General features: G+C 52.9%; 1 protein-coding gene across 2 annotated transcripts in view; it reads right to left on the minus strand.

Annotated features, from left to right (window-relative positions):
* Window positions 1-7,241: 7,241 nt before the first annotated feature.
* The window catches only part of GSG1L (GSG1 like), a 249,972-nt gene continuing 238,534 nt past the window's right edge, over window positions 7,242-18,679 (minus strand). For both annotated transcript variants that reach the window (XM_061153996.1, XM_061153995.1), the window contains one exon: window positions 7,242-7,373. In XM_061153996.1, the coding sequence (XP_061009979.1) occupies window positions 7,276-7,373 (98 nt within the window). In that variant the 3' untranslated portion in view covers window positions 7,242-7,275. The remainder of the gene's footprint in view (window positions 7,374-18,679) is intronic.

Consider the following 18,679-nt stretch of genomic DNA (forward strand, 5'->3'; position numbering starts at 1 on the left):
GGAGGGAACCAGGTGACACTGCTTCCCGGCCCAGCAGGGATGGGGCCCCACCCTCCTGCACACACAGAGGGCTCCCCTGGGGCCCAAGGACTTGAGCTTCTGGTGTCCAGACAGGGAACGGGCCCAGGACAGGTGATGGGGGAGGTAGCGGGCCTCCGCCAACAGGCTGTGTGTCCCTGGGTACTTGGGGCTGGCAGTCAGGACCTGGACCTCTACGTGGCAGTCATGGTAAGCCTACCACTTCCAGGCTCCCAGCCTCTGGGAAACTGTTCCACTCACACGCACTCCTGACAAGGAGGCAGGCTTAAGCAGTCATCTTCTGTGATAATAACAGAAGTCAATACAGGGACTTCCCTGGTGGCCCAGTGGCTAAGACTGCGCTCCCAATGCAGTGGGCCTGGGTTCGATCCCTGGTCAGGAACTAGATCCCACATGCCGCACCTAAGAGCCCACACTTTGCAACTAAAGATCCAGAATGCGGTGACTAAGACCCAGTGAAGCCAAATAAATGTCAGTCAGTAATACTGAGCTCTCACCTGACCTGGATGCTCTGTGGGTACTGAAGCTGCGTATCACGGTTAGACACAGACTTCATGCTGCAGGTACCCATTTCCCAGCGAGTTGGTGATGGAGAGCGACCTGGGGCCGCCTGGCCGGGACTCCAGTCCAGACCCCACCACCTCCTAGCTGCCTGAGCAGCCTTACGCCCTTGCCTCCTCGGCTTCCTTGCCCAGGCCTCAGGGTACCCGCCACACCTGCTCCTCAGAGTCACTCTGGGCATCCTTAGGGGCATCTCCTGGGAAGCAGGGCACACTGGCTGAGTTCCACAATGGCCCTTCATCTTCTTGTTCAGTCTTCCAGTCGTGTCTGACTCTTTGTGACCCCATGGATGGCAGCATGCCAGGCCTCCCCATTCCTCACCATCTCCCAGAGTTTGCCCAAGTTCTTGTTCATTGCATTGGTGATGCTGTCTAGCCATCTCATTCTCTGACGCCTTCTTCTTCTGCCCTCAATCTTTCCCAGCATCAGGGACTTTTCCAATGAGCCATCTGTTTGCATCAGATAACCAAAATACTGGAGCTTCAGCTTCAGCATCAGTCCTTCCAGTGAATATTCAGGGTTGATCTCCCTTAAGATTGACTGGCTTGATCTCTTTGTTGTCCAAGGGACTCTCAAGAGTCTTCTCGGCACCACAGTGTGAAGGCATCAATTCTTCGGCTCCCTGCCTTCTTTACAGTCCAGCTCTCACAACCATACGTGACCACTGGAAAGACCATAGCCTTGACTGTACAGACCTTTGTCGGCAGAATATGTCTCTGCTTTTCAATACGGGAGGAGGAAATGGCAAACCACCCCAGTGTACTTGCCCTGAGAACCTCATGAACTGTATAAAAGGCCTTCATCTTACAGGTGTGCAAACAGGTTTCACAGCAAGAGTGGCCTCGGGGCTGAGATGGGAGGCTGCTCAAAAGAGCAGTGTGGCCTTCCTGATTTTCCCGGATACCCCCCCAGCCTGGGCTGGCTGGTCCATGAAGAGCGCCAGCCTTAGAGAGTGGGTGCTGGCTCCCTCCTCCGCCAGCTCTTGCCCTGTGGAGCCCCTCCTTCGCCTCCTATCTCTAATCCACCCTGCCTGCACCCCTCCACCTGGCATCCACCCACCCACCCTGGAAGTTCCAGGGGAGGGAGGGTCAGGAGCGTTCGTAGAAGGGGGCTTGGTGCTCTGACTCACCGTCTTGGCCTCCTGGCATGGAACTCATCCCAGGCAGAGGCCCCTTCCTGCTCCCCCAGAGTCCCAGACCCCCTCCCTTCCCCACGTCCTGGCCAGTCCTGGCCGCTGCCCACTGCCCACTCCCCTTCCAGGCCTCTGGCCATTCCCCAGTCTCCGGCCTCCCTGCAGGCCGAGGCTCAAACAGCATCCATCCAAGATGAATTATGGCCCAAGAAGCAATTACCAGGGTACGGTGGGCCGGGCCACGTGGACACAGGGCAGAGGTCTCACGTTGTGATTTCCTGTCTGTCTACGCAGTAAATCTCCACGCAGAAGAGATTGGTTTTTCCTCATGACTGATGGCCATTGTCTTCAGTCCCCCGGTGGGGCGGTGTAATATGCTCATCGCCCACAGCCCCCGGGTTAGGGGCGAGGGGGGCGAAACTCCAGGCCCCCCAGGCTGTGTGCTCTGGGGCCCCGTCTCTCCTGGCTTGAGGGAACAGGGGCTTTTCTAAGTCATCCACTTGGAGAACAGTCTTCCCTGGTTTTCACCAAGGCCCCGCGTGCCCTACAGCATCCCTGCCTGCATAGCATCGAAGCCCAGGAGGGAGGCTCAGAGAAAGGCCGGTCCAGTCCAGGTGCTCCCCACCCCCTCACTCCCTCCCCACCTCCCACCAGGACCCACAGCAGCCCCTCTCTGGTCACCTTGCCTCGGCCCTTCACCCCATCTCCCAGACCCGGATGCACTTCTCAAAATGAAGAGCCGATGTGTCCACCTCTTAAAATCCTCCGGTCAGCGGTTCTCTGCAGCCTTCGGGTGAAGGTCAAACTTCCCGTCACCCACGAGGCCCCACACCAGCTGACCCCACACGCTCGCTCAGCAGCAAAACTCATGCCCTCACCCGGGGCTCCAGACACGGTGTCCTGCCCCAGTGCTGCACGCAGCCACACGGCGTTCCTGTCAGCCCCAGGGCCTTTGCACGCGCTCTGACTTCTGCCCACACCATCTTACCGCCTCCTTCCTCATCCCTCAGTCCCTGCTGCCACGGCCTGTTCTCCGAGAGGCCCACCTTCACCTCTGCAGTTTAAATCCGGACTTTCTGTGGTTCGCTTACACAGCACTTCTCATGACCTGAACTGATAACTTTTGCTGGTCGATGCCTTTCTGATTCGCCGTGGCAGCTCCAGCGCACATTCAGCACCTGCCACACGGAAGCCCGTCGGCAAATAGTTCTCAATGAATGAAGAGCCACACAGGTCAGCAGTAGTCTCGGGATTTTAACTAACTCCTCAGCCCTGGGTGCTTTCCTCTGTCCCCACCTCCTCCCAAATGAAGGTTTGGCACACTGGTGGCGGCAGCTTCCCCCAGGGATGAGCTTCCCAGCACACCGCGTCCTCAGGCCCGGCTGCCAGTGGATGAAAGGCCATGAATCAAGTTGACGTTGCCATTACCCGAGGGAGTGTGTGGCTGGATGGGTGGGCTTTGGTGGAGGCTGCAGGGGAGATGGCTCATCACAGCCACCAGCCCCAAAGGGCAGTCAGCCCAGTGACCTCCAGCGGCCTGGACCTGCCAGTTAGCCCCCAGGTGGGGGAAGGACCAGGGCCCTGAGGGCACCTGAGGAGAAAGGGGGTAATGAGTTGGACACTGAGAGACTGAACATAGCCCAGGGTAGCTTCCCAGGTGGCGCTAGTGGTAAAGAACCTGCCTGCCAATGCAGGAGACATAATGAGATGCGGGTTCGATCCCCGGGTCAGGAGGATACCCTGGAGGAGGGCATGGCAACCCACGTCAGTATTCTTGCCTGGGGAATTCCATGGACAGAGGAACCTGGGGGGGCCACACTCCATAGAGTCACAGGGTCAGACAACTGAAGTGACTTAGCACACACACACCTGAGCAAACGTAGGACAGAGCCCCATTTCAGGGTGGTGGGCATGTGCAGACCCTGGTCCAGGGCTGGCGTGTATCCAGCTCCAGCACATGCACACAGGAGTGTGCGCTCAGCATCAGCGGGAGCACTCAGACAGGGGTGGGTTAGCACGTGTGCACGTCCACACGGCTAACTCAGACTTGTCCAATGTTGAGGTGGGTGTGTCCACACAAGCCCAGGTGTGCGGCTGCAGGGAGGCTGGGAGCAGGTGTCCAGGGCAGAGCAGGCTGTGTAAGAGCTGCTCTGGGCTGTGGGTCAAGCCAGCCTATGGGGGTCAAGGTCAGCATCCAAGGCCGACAGCCATTCTATCTGTGGACAGAGGGATGATCTGCTCAGTGCAGGGGATGGGCAGGGAAAGCTGTTGGCAGGAGTGGGAGGAGGGGGCTTTGCCTCCCCCCATCCAGGCCTGTGTGTGCTCACCCAGGACCCCTACTTTCAAACCAGCAGTCCTCCCCGCTCCCAGGTGCAGGCAGACTGTGTGGCATGAAGACAGCCCTCCCAGTAGCTCCCAGTAGGGACCCATTGGGATCACTCACCTGGCCTGCCTGTAAGTGCTTCCTTTGGTCTAACCCGCAGCCTTCTTGCTGCAGCCTCCATGGGACTGAATGACAGTTACTTCTCTCCCCCGGCCCTGCAGGCACCCAAAAGGACTTGAAGCCTGAGTGAGTGTTCCCATGAGCCTCCTCCTCCCTCCTCATCCCTCTCTGGCCTGAGCAGAGGGTAAGAATGGCCCTTGCTTGAGCCGCCCGCATTCCATCATCACATACCACTTGCACGATTATTTATTTAATATTTTTCTTTAAGCCAACTTTTTTTGCCTTTTAACTTAAATGCCTATTTTGGCTTCATCCTAAGCAATAACATCTGTGAAATCACGGCACTCGTGTGCCCGTTATACATTTTTTTCCTAATACACATTTACATAAACACAACTATTAAAATAGTTAAAAATTTTGTCCATGTTTCAACAAAAAATCATCTCCCAGACCTCTGTGATCCACTTGGCAACTTCAAAAGGATCCTAGAAGAGAATAAAGAGCTCCAAGGTACCCAGGGCCAGATTCCCAACAGACACGCCCCTGCCCAGTCTGAAGCTGGAGCTGCTGCAGTGGTTTCTTCTTACCCAGCTGACCTCCTCATCCTGATATTCAAAGCCTTTTTATTTGGGTCCCAGTCTCTCTCCCAGACCCAGCTCCCACCCCACACAGTAGGTCCACAATAGTTACTAGATGAATGAATCACTGACTTGATTAACAAATGCATGAATGAATGGATGAATAAGCACACACCTCCACCTGGATGGCTCCCAGGCACCTGAGACTCAAGACATCTGAACCTGCCCCCACCTTCCCCCGGCCCCCAACCTGAGTGTCATCACTGACTTTCCCCTCCCACCCTCCCACATCAGCTCATTCTCCCTCCTGCCTGCCTCCTGGATCTGGCCTCACTGTGACTGTGCTGCCCCCAGGAGCTCCCTTCTGAACCAGCTCACCCTTTCCCCTCCCTTCACACGTGGGGAGGACAAGGATGGAGGCCATCCTCCCACATCTGTTCTCTGCCCGGAGCTGTGGAGACCTTCGTGGGATGCTCAGCTGGGCGCTTCCCGCTCTGCCTGAAAGCATCTCCTGCAGCTCCTTCCTAAAGAGGCTTCAGTCCCTCCAGCTCCGCTAACCTCTGCTGCCTGATTTCTCATCTGCTGCCCTTCTTTCTCTCCACATACCTGCCATCTAGACAATCCCAAAGTTCCTATGATGTTCCCAACTTTCTCTCCCTGTACACTCCTGCTTGCCTGGTATCTAGACAACGTCACATCTCAGCTTAAATGTCATTTTCCCAAAGGAGCCTCCCACGACCCCCACTCCCTCCTACAAGCAGATGCTGCCTAAGGGCTTCCGAAGCACACCCCCGCCCCCACCAACTTCCCCTCATTGAGAAAACAGCAAACACTGACAGAGCATTTATGTGCCAGGCTCTGTTCTAAAGGCTTCACGTATATTAGCTCCTTTAACCCTCAGAAGAGCTTTAAGAAGTATGTGTAGTGATGATCCCCACGTGCCCATGGGGGCGAGGCACTGAGAGGTCAGGTAATTTGCCCCCGATCTCAAGTGGAGGAGCTGGAGTCAGCACCCAGAGTGCCTGGTCCCAGAGCACTTCACACACTGTTCTATCATAACCTGTCTAGTTATATGTCCTGCCCACCTGTGAGTTCTCCGAGGACAAACACCATCTCTGGATTAGCATCCTCTCTCAAGTGCCTGCCACAGCGTTTGGCACATAGTAGGAGCACAAGGAATTGTATCATTGAGTAGATGGAGACACAGATGGATGGCTGAATAATGAGGCTGGGTGATACGTGAAAGGATGGATGGATGGATGTCTGGTAAAAGGAAGAATGACCACTGATGGGTGGATAATGGATGGACAAATGGATAGATGGATGGGTGAATGGATGGAGGGATGGGTTATGGATGGATGGATGGATGGATGGATGGATGGATGAATGGATAGATGGGTGAATGATGGATGGATGGATGAATGGATGGGTGGATGAATGGATCGATGAATGGTTGGTTGGATGATGTGTTTATGGAAAAAATGAACAACATTCTCTCCTTGAGGGAAATCTCTAGAAATCCTTTGGGAAGGGACAAGGCCTCTTGGAGTCAGGAGTCCTAATTCAAGCCCTTAACTCTACTTTTGCTAGCTCTGTAATCTTGGGCAAGATGCTTCATGTCTGTGACCCTAAGTTCCCTCATCTGCATAATAGGAATCTGTTTCTCTAGGCATCTAAGCCCTAAGGTTTGATACAAATGTGACTCTAGACACAGGGTCGAGGTCCCCATGGGGGTCAGGGTGGCTGAGGGCCTGGGTTTGAGGGCCTGTCTATTGCCCTCTCCAGTGTCCTACCTGCCTGGCCCCCACCTCCCCACCCTCTGAAATCCAAGAGAACCTGCCAGCCTGGCTCCATCCTGACCCCACCCCCCCGGACCCAGCTTCAGCTACAGGACCACCCCCCTTTCCTCCCACCCACCCACACTTCAGCATCTAACCCTGACTAACACACTCAGGGCTGTCTCATCTTCAGGCTCCTTAGAGACCTGATAGGGTGGGGCCACGAAGGGGCAGCCACAGCCCAGAGAGCAACTGGCCTCCACACACAGCAATAAAACAGATCCAACAAGCATTTATTGAGTCCCTGCTGTGTGCCTGCAGTGCGACCCTCCCCCCCTGCGGGGCCAAGGCCGCGGCCCCTCTTTCAGGAAGCCCCACTCATTCCCTGTCCCCCGCAGGGGACCTCCTGGCTGGCTCGTGGGTCCCAGCCTTTTAGCGGCCAAGGTCCGTGTCCTTCTCAGCATCCCGGCTGCACCCAGCAGGGCTCTGCGCATGATGGTGGCAGGAGTCAGGAGTGGCTGTCCCCAAGTTGAACTGTGCAGTCCTGTGCAGTCCCTCAGACGCCCCGGCCCCAATTCCAGGACGCTGAGACCCGGGCAGCCGTGGGCAGGGCAGCCCACGTGTCTCCCGCGCAGGCTGGCTGAGTTCACAGCACACAGGCCAGGTTCCAAAGGTGCCAGATCCTGCGGCAGGGGGCTGGTGCTGCTGCTGATGGCCCGAGGTCTGGAACCAGGCTCTTCACGGTCACACCCAGTGCCCCAGGACCCAGCACTGGCGGCTCAGCTCTGGTGCCTCGTGTGCAGAGGTCCGGGGCCAGGAATCTCCCACGTGTGGCTGGTGTCCTGCCAAGAGGACAGAGTGGTCAGTGCTGACGGTGGCCTTCCTCCACCCATGCCCCACCGCCCCCTCCCACCCCCATCCACCTATCTGTCCACCCACACGCAATTCCCCACCCACTCACTGTTCCATTCAGCATCTCACCATCCACTTACCCAGCTCTCCGTCTCTGCCACGCCCCCATCACCCACTCTGCCCACCAACACCCGCTGCCATCCTCTCCCCAACCCACCAATATACCCACCATCCCACTCACACACTATCCCCACCATGACTCTCCCCGAGCCTTAAAACACAGTCAAGCATCTCCCACCTGTCAACACATCACACACCCGCCAACATCCCATCCATCCTCGCAGCAGCCCAGAACACTCTCGCCAGCCCTGCTCTCCACACACACATCTACTTATTACCCAAAACACCCACCCATCCACCCACCCAGCCACTTTTCACCTCACCCACCTGCTTGTTTGCTTCCCAACCTGCCAACACATCTGCACCCACATGTCAAGTCTCCAGCCCTTAACTCACAGACCTTCTCATCCAAGAATTGCCCACTGCCCAACCACCAACCCTGCACACCCACCTGCCCTCGCTTCACCCACCCCACTCAAGCCATCCACCCACCCTCTCTCCACCCTTCACCCACCCAAAGGTTTCCCCTGCCTCCCACCACCCCCCCAACCCCATCAGGCTTCCTTGGGGTCCACTGTGTGCTCCCAATGTGCTCAAGGCACTATGGGAGGGTTAGAAGGAGAATAGTGTAGACGACTCCAGAGCCCCGACCTTACTTGACCCCAGGTCAGCGAGCGAGTATGTGGACATCCCAAAGCCAGCCCTGAGCAGCTCTGTGGGAGGCAGGCAGCAGACTCTATGACCTCCCATGACAGCCCTCTGCTCTTGATGGCCTGGGCAAGCGGAGGGGCTGGGAGGCTCATCTGATCCAACATGCATGCTCACTCTTCTGTTTTTCTTGATTCTTGGAAGCTCACTCCCCTGCCTTCACCCAAGCACCGCCTTCGTGTTTTCCTAATACGCCAGACCATTTCCATCTCCAAGTTGGGACCTGCTTAAAATGTTCCTGTACCTACTATCAAACTGAACCCTCAAAGCCCAGCTCAAATCTCTCCTTCTACAGGAAGCCCTCCAGACATCCTCTCTCTGGCCTCAGGGGTCTCCCTCTCTTAAGAACACGCACCCTGAAAGGTGCTCCATCAGCCCTGTCACTATGAGACCATTAGCCCAGGAGAGAGATGGCTCAACCCCTGGAGAACATTCCATGGTGGCTCCTTGGAGCCAGAAAGATGAGAACAAAGGGGGAACATGGGGAGGAGAGACTGCCTGGAATGGTGAGTGGGATGGGTGTGAAGGGCAAGGAAGAAAACTAACAGCGGCAGAGCACATACAGTCCACACACCATGCTAGGTTCTGTGCTCAGAAGCCTGAGCCCATTTTACAGATGAGGAAACTGAGGCTCAGTCAGCAAAAGTAGCTGCCTTAGGATTCACAACTACAGTGCTGCTGGGTTGAATTAATTTCTTCCTAATTCCAAACTTCAGCATTTGTTTTTTTAAAAAATGTGTTCTGCTCAGATAACTGCTCATCCTTTAGGGTCAGACATCTCTCAGAGCAAGCCCCTTGAGGTGGAAATTCCTGCTGAAGCCAAGAATTCTTGCTTGCACATCTCCAAGGACGGGCAACTCATTATTCTTCCTCCATCCCCAAAACAGCTCTGACTATTGGGAGATTCTTCCTCATAACAAAGGCAGGAAGGGAACAGGCAAAGACGAAGAAGATTGTGCCAATGCTGGGGAGTGTGCACACGTCATTTTTTTCCCCCTTTGGCTTTTCTTCCATTTTTAATATTCTTTAATGTTGGTGCTTTGCTAATTTTACTAGATTTTTTAAAAGGGGTGGGAAACATTTGGCAAACATTCGGCAAACATTCTGGAATCGTTTGGCCTTAGGAAAAACATTTGTTTTGGCCCCAGTCACTGAAACAGTTGCATTCTTTGAAAGTACTTGCTGCCAAGATATAGATAGGTGTTGGGATTTTTTTTTTAATCAAAAAGCAAATATTTGGTGCACAGAAAGGTTTGATTGTTTTTCTAAATAGTATTTAGAAATGATTGTCATTGCTCTTACCGTTGCCAACTAGCAGAACCTTGGAGAGTTTGATGGAACAGAGAGAAAGTGATCATGTGTTTTAAAGGGAAAGGAGGGGCCATGATCCTTATCCTTCTCCGAGTCAAAATCAGCCTTCCTAGGACTTCCTTGGTGGTCTTAAGAACTTGCCTTCCAGTGCAGGGGACGTGGGTTTGATCCTTGGCCGAGGAACTGAGATCCCACGTGCTGCAGGACAACTAAGCCTGCTTGCCACAAGCAGGAGACCAGGGTTCCATCCCTGCGTTGGGAAGATCCCCAGGAGGAGGGCACTGGAGAAACCGACTCCAGTATTCTTGCCTGGAGAATCCCAAGGACAGATAAGCCTGGCAGGCTACAGTCCATGGGGTCGCAAAGAGTCGGACACTAAGCTGAGCAAGTAAACGACAGAGTTTGTGCAGCCTGGAGCCCAAGCCACAACTGGAGAGAAACCTGAGCGCCGCAACTGAAAGATCCCACCTGCTGCAACTAAGACCTGATACAGCCAAAAGGAAACAAATAAATATTTAAAAAAAAATCAAATACAGGGGATTCTCTGGCTGTCCAGTGATTAGAGCTCTGCACTCTCACTGCCCAGGGCTGCAAGCCATGTGGCGAGGCCAAAACAAAAGTCAAGCTTCCTGTTCCCTGGATCCCAGGAGAGGCTTGGGACCCAGAGTCATTTACAATGGGAGGAGCCCTGTCCTCACCATGTACCCCACTGACCTACCACAAATCCCCACTCACTTCCCTTCTCTGGGTCCCTTCACATTGGGGCCAGTCACCAGCCAGGGGGAAAAAAATCATTATGCTACAGATCAGGGAATCCCACCTTAAAATGTCTACTGGGTCCAAGCCAATGACCTAACTGGGTAAAGCAGTCAGAAGCAGTCTTTCCTTAGCTCTGACCAACTGTTGCCCCGGGGAATGTGGACTCCGATCTTCCAAAACGCTCAGAGAAACTGACAATCTGGATTTTGAAATCAAATCTCCTGGCTTCTAAGTGATTTTAAAGGGCTTTTCAAGGGCTTCCTGGTGGCTCAGCGGTAAAGAATCTGCTTGCAACAGGAGTCACAGATTCAATCCCTGGGTTGGGAAGATACCCTGGAGGAGGGCATGGCAACCCACTCCAGTATTCTTGCCTGGAGAATCCCATGGACAGAGGAGCTTGGTGGGCTGCAGTCCACAGCGTCGCAAAGAGTCGAACACAACTGAAGCGACTTAGCAGGCACACACACAAGGCTTTTAACATTTAAAACCACCTGTGGGCCAAGCAGCATCTCTCAGGCTAGACTCAGCCCACAGGAGCCATTTCCGACCTCTGACTGCTCCCTGGCCTGCATCTTTGTCCCCTGACTCTGTTCCATGGCTTTGCACATCCTGGTCCCTGGGCCACGTGCTCTTCCCTGCTGCCCTCTGGCTGTTGAGACCCCGGCCCCTCACCCGAATGCTCCCTCCTCCGCAAGGCATTCCATGGACCTCTGCACCCGCACACCCTGCTGCATGCTGTTCTCTCCCCGTGATTGTCACTTTCTGTTGTCAAGGTCTCTGCCACTAACCTGGGGAGACTCAGTGCTGGTCAGGGCTGAGTCTGCTCCATCCTGGAGCCTGCAGCCCCCAGAAGCTGGCTGGGCCCAGAGCGAGTCCTGAGCTGACAAATGAAGAAACCACTCAGGAGGAGGATGGCGTGATCCCTGCACTGGAGGCCTAGGATCCTCCCACCCCCCTTCTTCCAGGAGAAAATGGACATTTTCGCTGTACCTTTGAGACACTCTTCGCTCAGCCTCTCCTTTGAGGACAGGCTTATGGGGTGGGGGTGAACTGTACTTGAAGTCTAATTGTCAAAGGTTCAAATCTAGGCTCTGCCAATAACAAGCTGAGCAACCTTTTTTTTTTTTTTTTTTTAAGCTGTGTGACTTTTGACAAGTGGCTTCACCTCTCTGGGCCTGCAAATGGATGTCAGTTGTAAAGGCATCAGCTGACCCAGCAAGCCCCCCTGCTAGAAGCCCTCCATTACGCAACCTCAGAGAGATATGAAAATAACAAAATGCTCAGTATAGAGGGGCTTGGGGCTCAGCCACCTTTCTTTACAGATGAGCAGGCCGAGGTCCATAGGTGGGAAGAAATTTGTCCAAGGCCTCACCCAGAGGGTTGGCAGCAAGTACTGTGTTTTAAATCCCCTTGAAACCTCCCAGCATAGCAGAGTAGTCAACCCATAGGAGGTTCTCAGAAGTTGTGATTTATCTTCTCTTTTTAGTTGAGATATCAAACATGAACTTTTTTAAACATTTGGTCTCTTCCAGTCCTAACATCTCAACCCCTCAGTGGGGAATCACCGTCTCGAAATACCCCAAGGCACTGAGATCACAAGAGATCAGCTCTTAGCTCTGTTGAGATGTATGAAATTGCAATCACTGTTCCAAAACAAATTCAGTGGGTCAGAAGGGCCCTTTGAGACCAAGAATGGCATCACCAATGTGCAGATAGGGAAATGGGGACAATCAGAGGAGAAGTGACTTGTCCAAGGTGCTCTGAAGCTAGTAGAGGAATCAGTGAGGGTGAGGAGGTGTCTGGTATTGGCATTCTTGACCCCATAGGAGCCGCGCCTAACAGAGAAGAGCCAGATGGACTGCACCACCCGCTGTCCAAGGTGCTGAATTACTCTCCCCAGGACTCATGGGTCATATCCAGAGCCTACTGTCAGGCTGCCCAATCTGGAACTCTTACCTCCAGACAGACATAGGATGTGGGAGAGAGATAGGGAGATGAGTCAAGGTTGGCACTGAGCTGTCTGGCTTTGGATACCCTTTCAGCTAGTGATGTCATCACCCCTCTTCCACAGCCACCCTGACTGCCTCTCCAAGTCAACCCTGCTCTGTCAATCTCTACCCTGAGGGCACGTCTGAGACCCTATCATATTTGGTAATATCTGTTCACTTGTTTCCTTCCATTTTCCTTTTCTAGACTGTATACAACATGAGGACACAGACTAGCTCTACTTTTATTCATCACTGTGTCCCCAGCATCCAGCACAATTTCACTCACAGTGTTGAGAGCACAGATCTGTTGAAAGAATAAACAATGGAGAACTGGGAAAGAGCAGGTTTGTATGGGATTCCTGCCGGGAGGAAGGCTGGGTTTTCCCGTCTGCTTTGGGGGTGGCTTGTCCTAGGAGATCAAATGGAATTCCATCCCTCTCTTCATTCAAGTCTAGCTTCTGGGAACTGACCATTTCTTGTCAGAACATTCTCTTCATCTCTTCTCCACACTTGGGATCAGGCTGAGTCCACAGGACCTGCCACCTCTCCCCAGAGCCACTGATTCCTTCGTTTCCTCATTTGTTGAGCACCTACTCTCTGTCAGCCTCCCCAGTGGGTGCTGGGTCTGCAGACAGGAGTGAGATGCAGACCTGTCCTCTGAATGTTCACAGCCTCGTGAGGGGGAAGAGATGACAAGAGCAGGACTGCCCTGGTGGTGCAGTGGATAAGAATCTGCCTGCCAATGCAGGGGACACAGGTTTGATCCCTGGTCTGGGAAGATCCCCCATGCCAAGGAGCAATTACACCCATGCGCCACAGCTACTGAGCCCAAGCTCTGGAGCCTGTGCTTCGCAACAAGAGAAGCCACTGCAATGAGATGCCTGTGCTCCGCAACTGGAAAGCAGCTCCTGCTCACCACAAATAGAGAAAAACCCGAGTGAAGCAACGAAGACCCAGTGAAGCCAGAAATAAATTTGAAAAGAGAGAGAGAGAGATGACAGGAGAAAACATTCCTCCAGTTCTCACTGTGGCAGGGAGCCACTCACTATGCCCTGTGTTCATTGACTCATGCAATCCTCAGAAATGGAAGTTAGGTGCCATCACTGTGCCCATTACACAGATGAAGAAACCCAGGTCCAGACAGGTTACATCCTTGAGGTTTGACCCCTGGAATTTGAACCTAAGCAGCTTCACTCTAGAGGCTGGGCTTGTAACCCCTGTAAACCTCTCCCTCATCTATTCAAATGTCAGGGCAGGGAAATGCAGAGGTGAACACAACCTCCACTCTTGGGACTGGAGAGGGGGTTGATTGTTAGCTACTTCTGGACATCTGAGCTAGACTTGGAAAGCCCCATGAAGCTCAAAATTCCACTGGTAGGGTTTTTTTTTTTTTTTTTGCCAAATGGAGGCGGGGAGCAGGTCATTTCAGGCAGAAGGAACAGAGTGTGAAATAGGTTCTTGGCAGGTAAATGAGGTTTTCTGGAGGTGTGAAAAACATAGCGATGGTGGTTGGAGGAAGGCAAGATGGTCTGTAAGGCTGGAAAGCCCGGCACTCAGGGCTGGAGGGATGAGGAGCAGAGGGCGGCAACTGCAAAGATGCTGGGTGCCAGGCGTAAGCGACCCGGCAGCCCCCCAGGGGTACAGGGTTCCTCCTGTACCTGGGGTTTCTTCGGCATCATCAGACTAACCTGATGTAGGTTCCTGGCCTGCCCCAAACTAAGGGGGGCAAAAATGGACATAAAGAAGAACAACGACCCAGCTTGAGCTTGGAGTCACCCAGACTTGTGAGCCAAGAAAAATAACATTGTTGCTTGAAATCTAAGGAACTTAGGAGGATGAAGTGAGCTGGACTAGAAAGGTCCTGAGGACCAACCCTGTTCCAGGCACAAATGTGGTGACAAGGTCCCCGTCCTCCTGACATTTCCATTCCAGTGGGGAGAGAGTTAGCAGAGAAGGATTCCGAGAGTGCTGAGTGACTGAAAGAAGGCTGAAGCAGGGGTGGGATGGCGGGAGAAGGCTTCTGGGGGAATGTCCGGGAGGAGTCAGCACAGACCGGACACCCACCCCACCAAGGATGCTCTCATTGGAGGGTTTGGGCTGGGAGGGGTGAAGAAGATGTGATTCAGGTTGTGTCTTTGGGGGATGGATGGGAAGAGACATGACCCCAGAAGCAGCAATTTCTACCCAGAAGCTACTGAATAGCCCAGTGAGTGAGTGATAGTCGTTTCAGTCATGTTCAACTCTGCAATGCTATGAACTGTAGCCTGCCAGGCTTCTGTGTCCATGGGATTCTCCAGGCAAGAATACTGGAGTGGGTTGCCATTTCCTTCTCCAGGGAATCTTCACAACCCAGGAATCGAACATGGGTCTCCTGCACTGCAGAGATTCTTTACCATCTGAGCCACCAGGGAAGCCTAGCAGGTGACAAAATGAAGACTCCTTCCTGGCAGGAGCCCGGGGCCAAGTGTTGCTCAGAATCTGGTCCATGGAGCAGCAAAAGCAGCCCTGGAAATGCAGGATCCCAGGCTTCACCCTCCTCAGCTGGAAACGCCAGCAGGGCCCGGGAATCTGCATTTCAAGAAGTTGGAAACTCTGGGGTGGGACTGGGAAATCCATGTTTCAAGGAGCCTTCCAGGGGATTCTGATGCTGACGTTGGCTTGGCTCTCTCTACCCCAGTGCCAGGGTCTCAGAAATCTGCAAGCTGTGTGCCCAGCAAGCTGGCATTGATATTTATTTCAGAAATATTGTCTGTTTCCATTTTTAATAAAGGAAGCCAACTCAGGCAGTATTATGTTGGATCTGATTCTGGTCTAATAAAAATGCCAAGTTGCTCCGAGCCCAGAAAAGTCTTCCTTGAAATTCCCTCTGCTATTCTGAGGGCAGCAGCGGCAGAGACACGTCTAGACAGAGCTCTCAGAAGCCACCTCTGTACCCGGTGAGTGACAGCCTCTCAGCCGGCCCAGCCTTGCAGACATACCTGGCAAAGTCAGAAGCTTGTCTCGGACATTGAACTTGACAGCTGCAATCAGCTGCAAACCCCAGTTGCCCCTAAAAGGAAGATGCAAACACCTAGACCATATGGCAGCATCGCCTCCATGAAATGTCACATCTAAGGAGCTCCTGAGCTAGCTGGTGGCACTGCAGAGCCCCAAACCTACCAAAGGTAGGTTTCAAAAGCAAACACTTTGCTCAGAAAATAAAAAAAAAAGTGGCAGAATCTATATCACAGTAGCCCCAGAAAAAAATAGCAACTTTTAGAACAGTTAAGAAAAACAAAAGTTCACGTAACTGTTTATATAAAAGTGAGTTCTCAAGTGGGGTACAGTGCGAGAAAATGAGAAGTTTAAAGCAGTAATTGAGCAACTACTGTGTGCCATGCACTGTTCGAGGCTCTCAGGATACAGGTGTGAAAAAAACAGAAGATAAGGTGCCGAGGATTCCCCTGGTGGTCCAGGGATTAAGAACCTACCTGCCAATGCAGAGGACACAGGTTCGATCCCTGGTCTGGGAAGATCCCACATGCCTCAAGGCAAACAAGCCCATGTGCCACAACTACTGAGCCTGTGCTCCAGGGCCCTTGAGCTACAAATACCAAAGCCTGTGCACCTACAGTTTCTGCTCTGCAACAAGAGAAGCCTGCACAATGCAATTAGAGAGTAGCCCCTGCTCACCACAACTAGAGAAAGCTTATGTGCAGCAACAAAGACCCAGCGCAGCCAAGAATAAATAAATAAATTATTATATATTGGGCTTCCCAGGTGGCTCAGTGGGTAAAGAATCTGCCTGCAATGCAGGAGACACAAGAGACGCAGGTTTGATTCCTGGGTTGGGAAGATATCCTGGAGAAGGGCATGGCAACCCATTCCAGTATTCTTGCCCAGAGGATACCATGGACAGAGGAGCCTGGCCGGCTACAGTCCATTGTGTGTCCACAATGAGTCGGACACAACTGAAGCGACTAAGCACATATACATTATTATACTATTAATTAATATGTAATATTAATTAATTGATAAATTACTAATTAAGAAGAGACTGGGTGCCTAATCTCATGGAACCCAGTAGAGAAAGGCAACAAAACCAAAACCAGGTGTGTAAATATAATTTCAGAGAAGTACAGACACAGTGAAGAAAACACAGTGATAAGATGTTGACAGGGGAAGCTGGTGCAGGTTAGGGGATCTTCTCTGAGGAAGTGGCCTTCAGCTGAGATTAAAGAGGAGACAAAGCCAGCCAAGTAAAGATTTAGAGGAAGAGCATTCCAGGTGGTGAGAAGAGCATGTGCAAAGGTCCTGGGGTGGGGAATGAGTTTTGCTTGTTCAAGAAAGAGAAAGGACAGGGTGGTTGGAGCCAAATGAGGGAGGGGAGAGAAGGAAGAGATGAGGTGAGGAGTTTGGGGGCCAGAGCAGGAATAGCCTGGTTCCCAAGATAAAGGGGAAGAGCTACATGCCAAGCTGAGCTATCCTGCCCAAAGATCTCACCAGGGATCTCGACAAAGTCAATCCACATCTCAGAGCCTCAGTCTCGCCATCTACACAATAAGAACAACCACCCCTCCTTCCCGGGGCTGTGTCAGCGGCGATGAAGTGCTCAGCAAAACCTGCACTCAGTGTTTAATAACGCGGGCTCCCTGGCACTCCTCCCCCACGCCTCCTGCCGGGGAGTCAGTCCACCACCAGATCTGAACACAGAAATATTGCAAAACGCGTCCGGGCCTTTCCAAAACATATTCTTGACCCAAACTCCACCAGCAGCTAAGAGGCCGCATTCTGCAGATGGTGTCATCTCCCTAGATGGTGGTATCAGGATGCTCTCTAGCCCATGACCCACGTGAGGACCCAGTCCACTGTAGCTGGTCCCCAAACCCCCAAAGGCTGCCTGGGGTACGCATGGGGTCTGCCCGACATGTGGAGCCACTGACTGACACGTGGCAGCCCATCCCTGATGACTCGAGGTATGGGCTCTGGATCCAGACAGGCTGGGCACACATCCACTTCCTGGCACAACCATAACCTCCCTGGGCTTCATTTTCCCCATCTGTAAAATGGGTCTATCAGTTCAGTTCAGTTGCTCAGTCGTGTCTGACTGTTTGCGACCCCATGGACTACAGCACGCCAGGCTTCCCTATTCATCACCAAATCCTGGAGCTTGCTCAAACTCACATCCATCGAGTCGGTGATGCCATTCAACCAACTCACCCTCTGTCGCCCCCTTTTCCTCCTGCCTTCAATCTTGCCAGAATCAGGGTCTTTTCCAGTGAGTCAGCTCTTTGCAACAAGTAGCCAAAGTATTGGAGCTTCAGTTTCAGCATCAGTCCTTCCAATGAACACCCAGGACTGATCTCCTTTAGGATGGACTGGTTTGATCTCCTTGCAGTCCAAGGGACTCTCAAGAGTCTTCTCCAACACCACAGTTCAAAAGCATCAATGCTTCAGCGCTCAGGTTTCTTTATGGTCCAACTCTCACATATGTTTGGGGTTAAATGAAAGGGAGAGGATCAACGTAAAGTCCTCAGAGCATCCACAAGGGTCAGATGTTGTCATCAGACCTGGTGGGGCTGACGGAGCTCTTCGGGTTGGCTGTTTTCCTCATTAAGTCCAGGTATCATCATTATAGCTGTAGAATTCAACAAGCTGGACCACCCGGAGACTAAGTACCCCTCTCTTTCCTCTTCTCTACCCCTCCCTCACTCAGCACGATGAGGTGCCTGGCCTCTGTTGGAAGGTGCTGACCCCATGGTAGCTCTGGCCAACAACACAGCAGTGCTTTGGGAGCTCCCGGGCCCAGACTCGCCTTTTTCATCTCCATTTTCCAGGGCCCAGCATGCAACGCCCAGCCCAGAGAAGCATCTTTAGCAAAGATTTGTTGAATACGTGAGTGAATCAATGACTTGCACATGGCCACACACAGCCCACTTCAGGACAGTGGAAGTGACCACGGCCCTCCAGCCAGCACCCTGCCTATGCTCTGTTGCCCCTGCCCTTGGCCCCAACAGCAGACTGGGTGTTTCTCTACCTCACTGTTCGAACTCTGAGTCCCCAGTGCCTCCACTGGTCCCAGGGGAAAGACAGCCAACCCACTAGCTTGGCTACCTGATGAAAGGCACGCCTCGCAGAGGCACTGTGGGGTCAAAGGTTCCTTTCTTCCCCAAGAAGCTGGGGTTTGGGAAACCTCTGGGAGCTGCGGTCCCTTCTCCACCAGCTTCCCTGCTTCTCTTTCTCTTTTTCAAAGCTACCTAATTTTTTACAGTAATTTTATTTCATTTTATTTATTTATTAATTGGCCATACCACGCAGCACGTGGGTATTTCCCCACCAGGGATCAAACCCATGCCCCCTGCATAGGAAGCACAGAGTTTTAACCACTGGACCACCAGAGAAGCCCTTTCATGGTTCTCTTTGAGCCCCAG

Source organism: Dama dama, chromosome 10, assembly GCF_033118175.1.
Source record: "Dama dama isolate Ldn47 chromosome 10, ASM3311817v1, whole genome shotgun sequence".
NCBI lineage: Eukaryota > Metazoa > Chordata > Mammalia > Artiodactyla > Cervidae > Dama > Dama dama.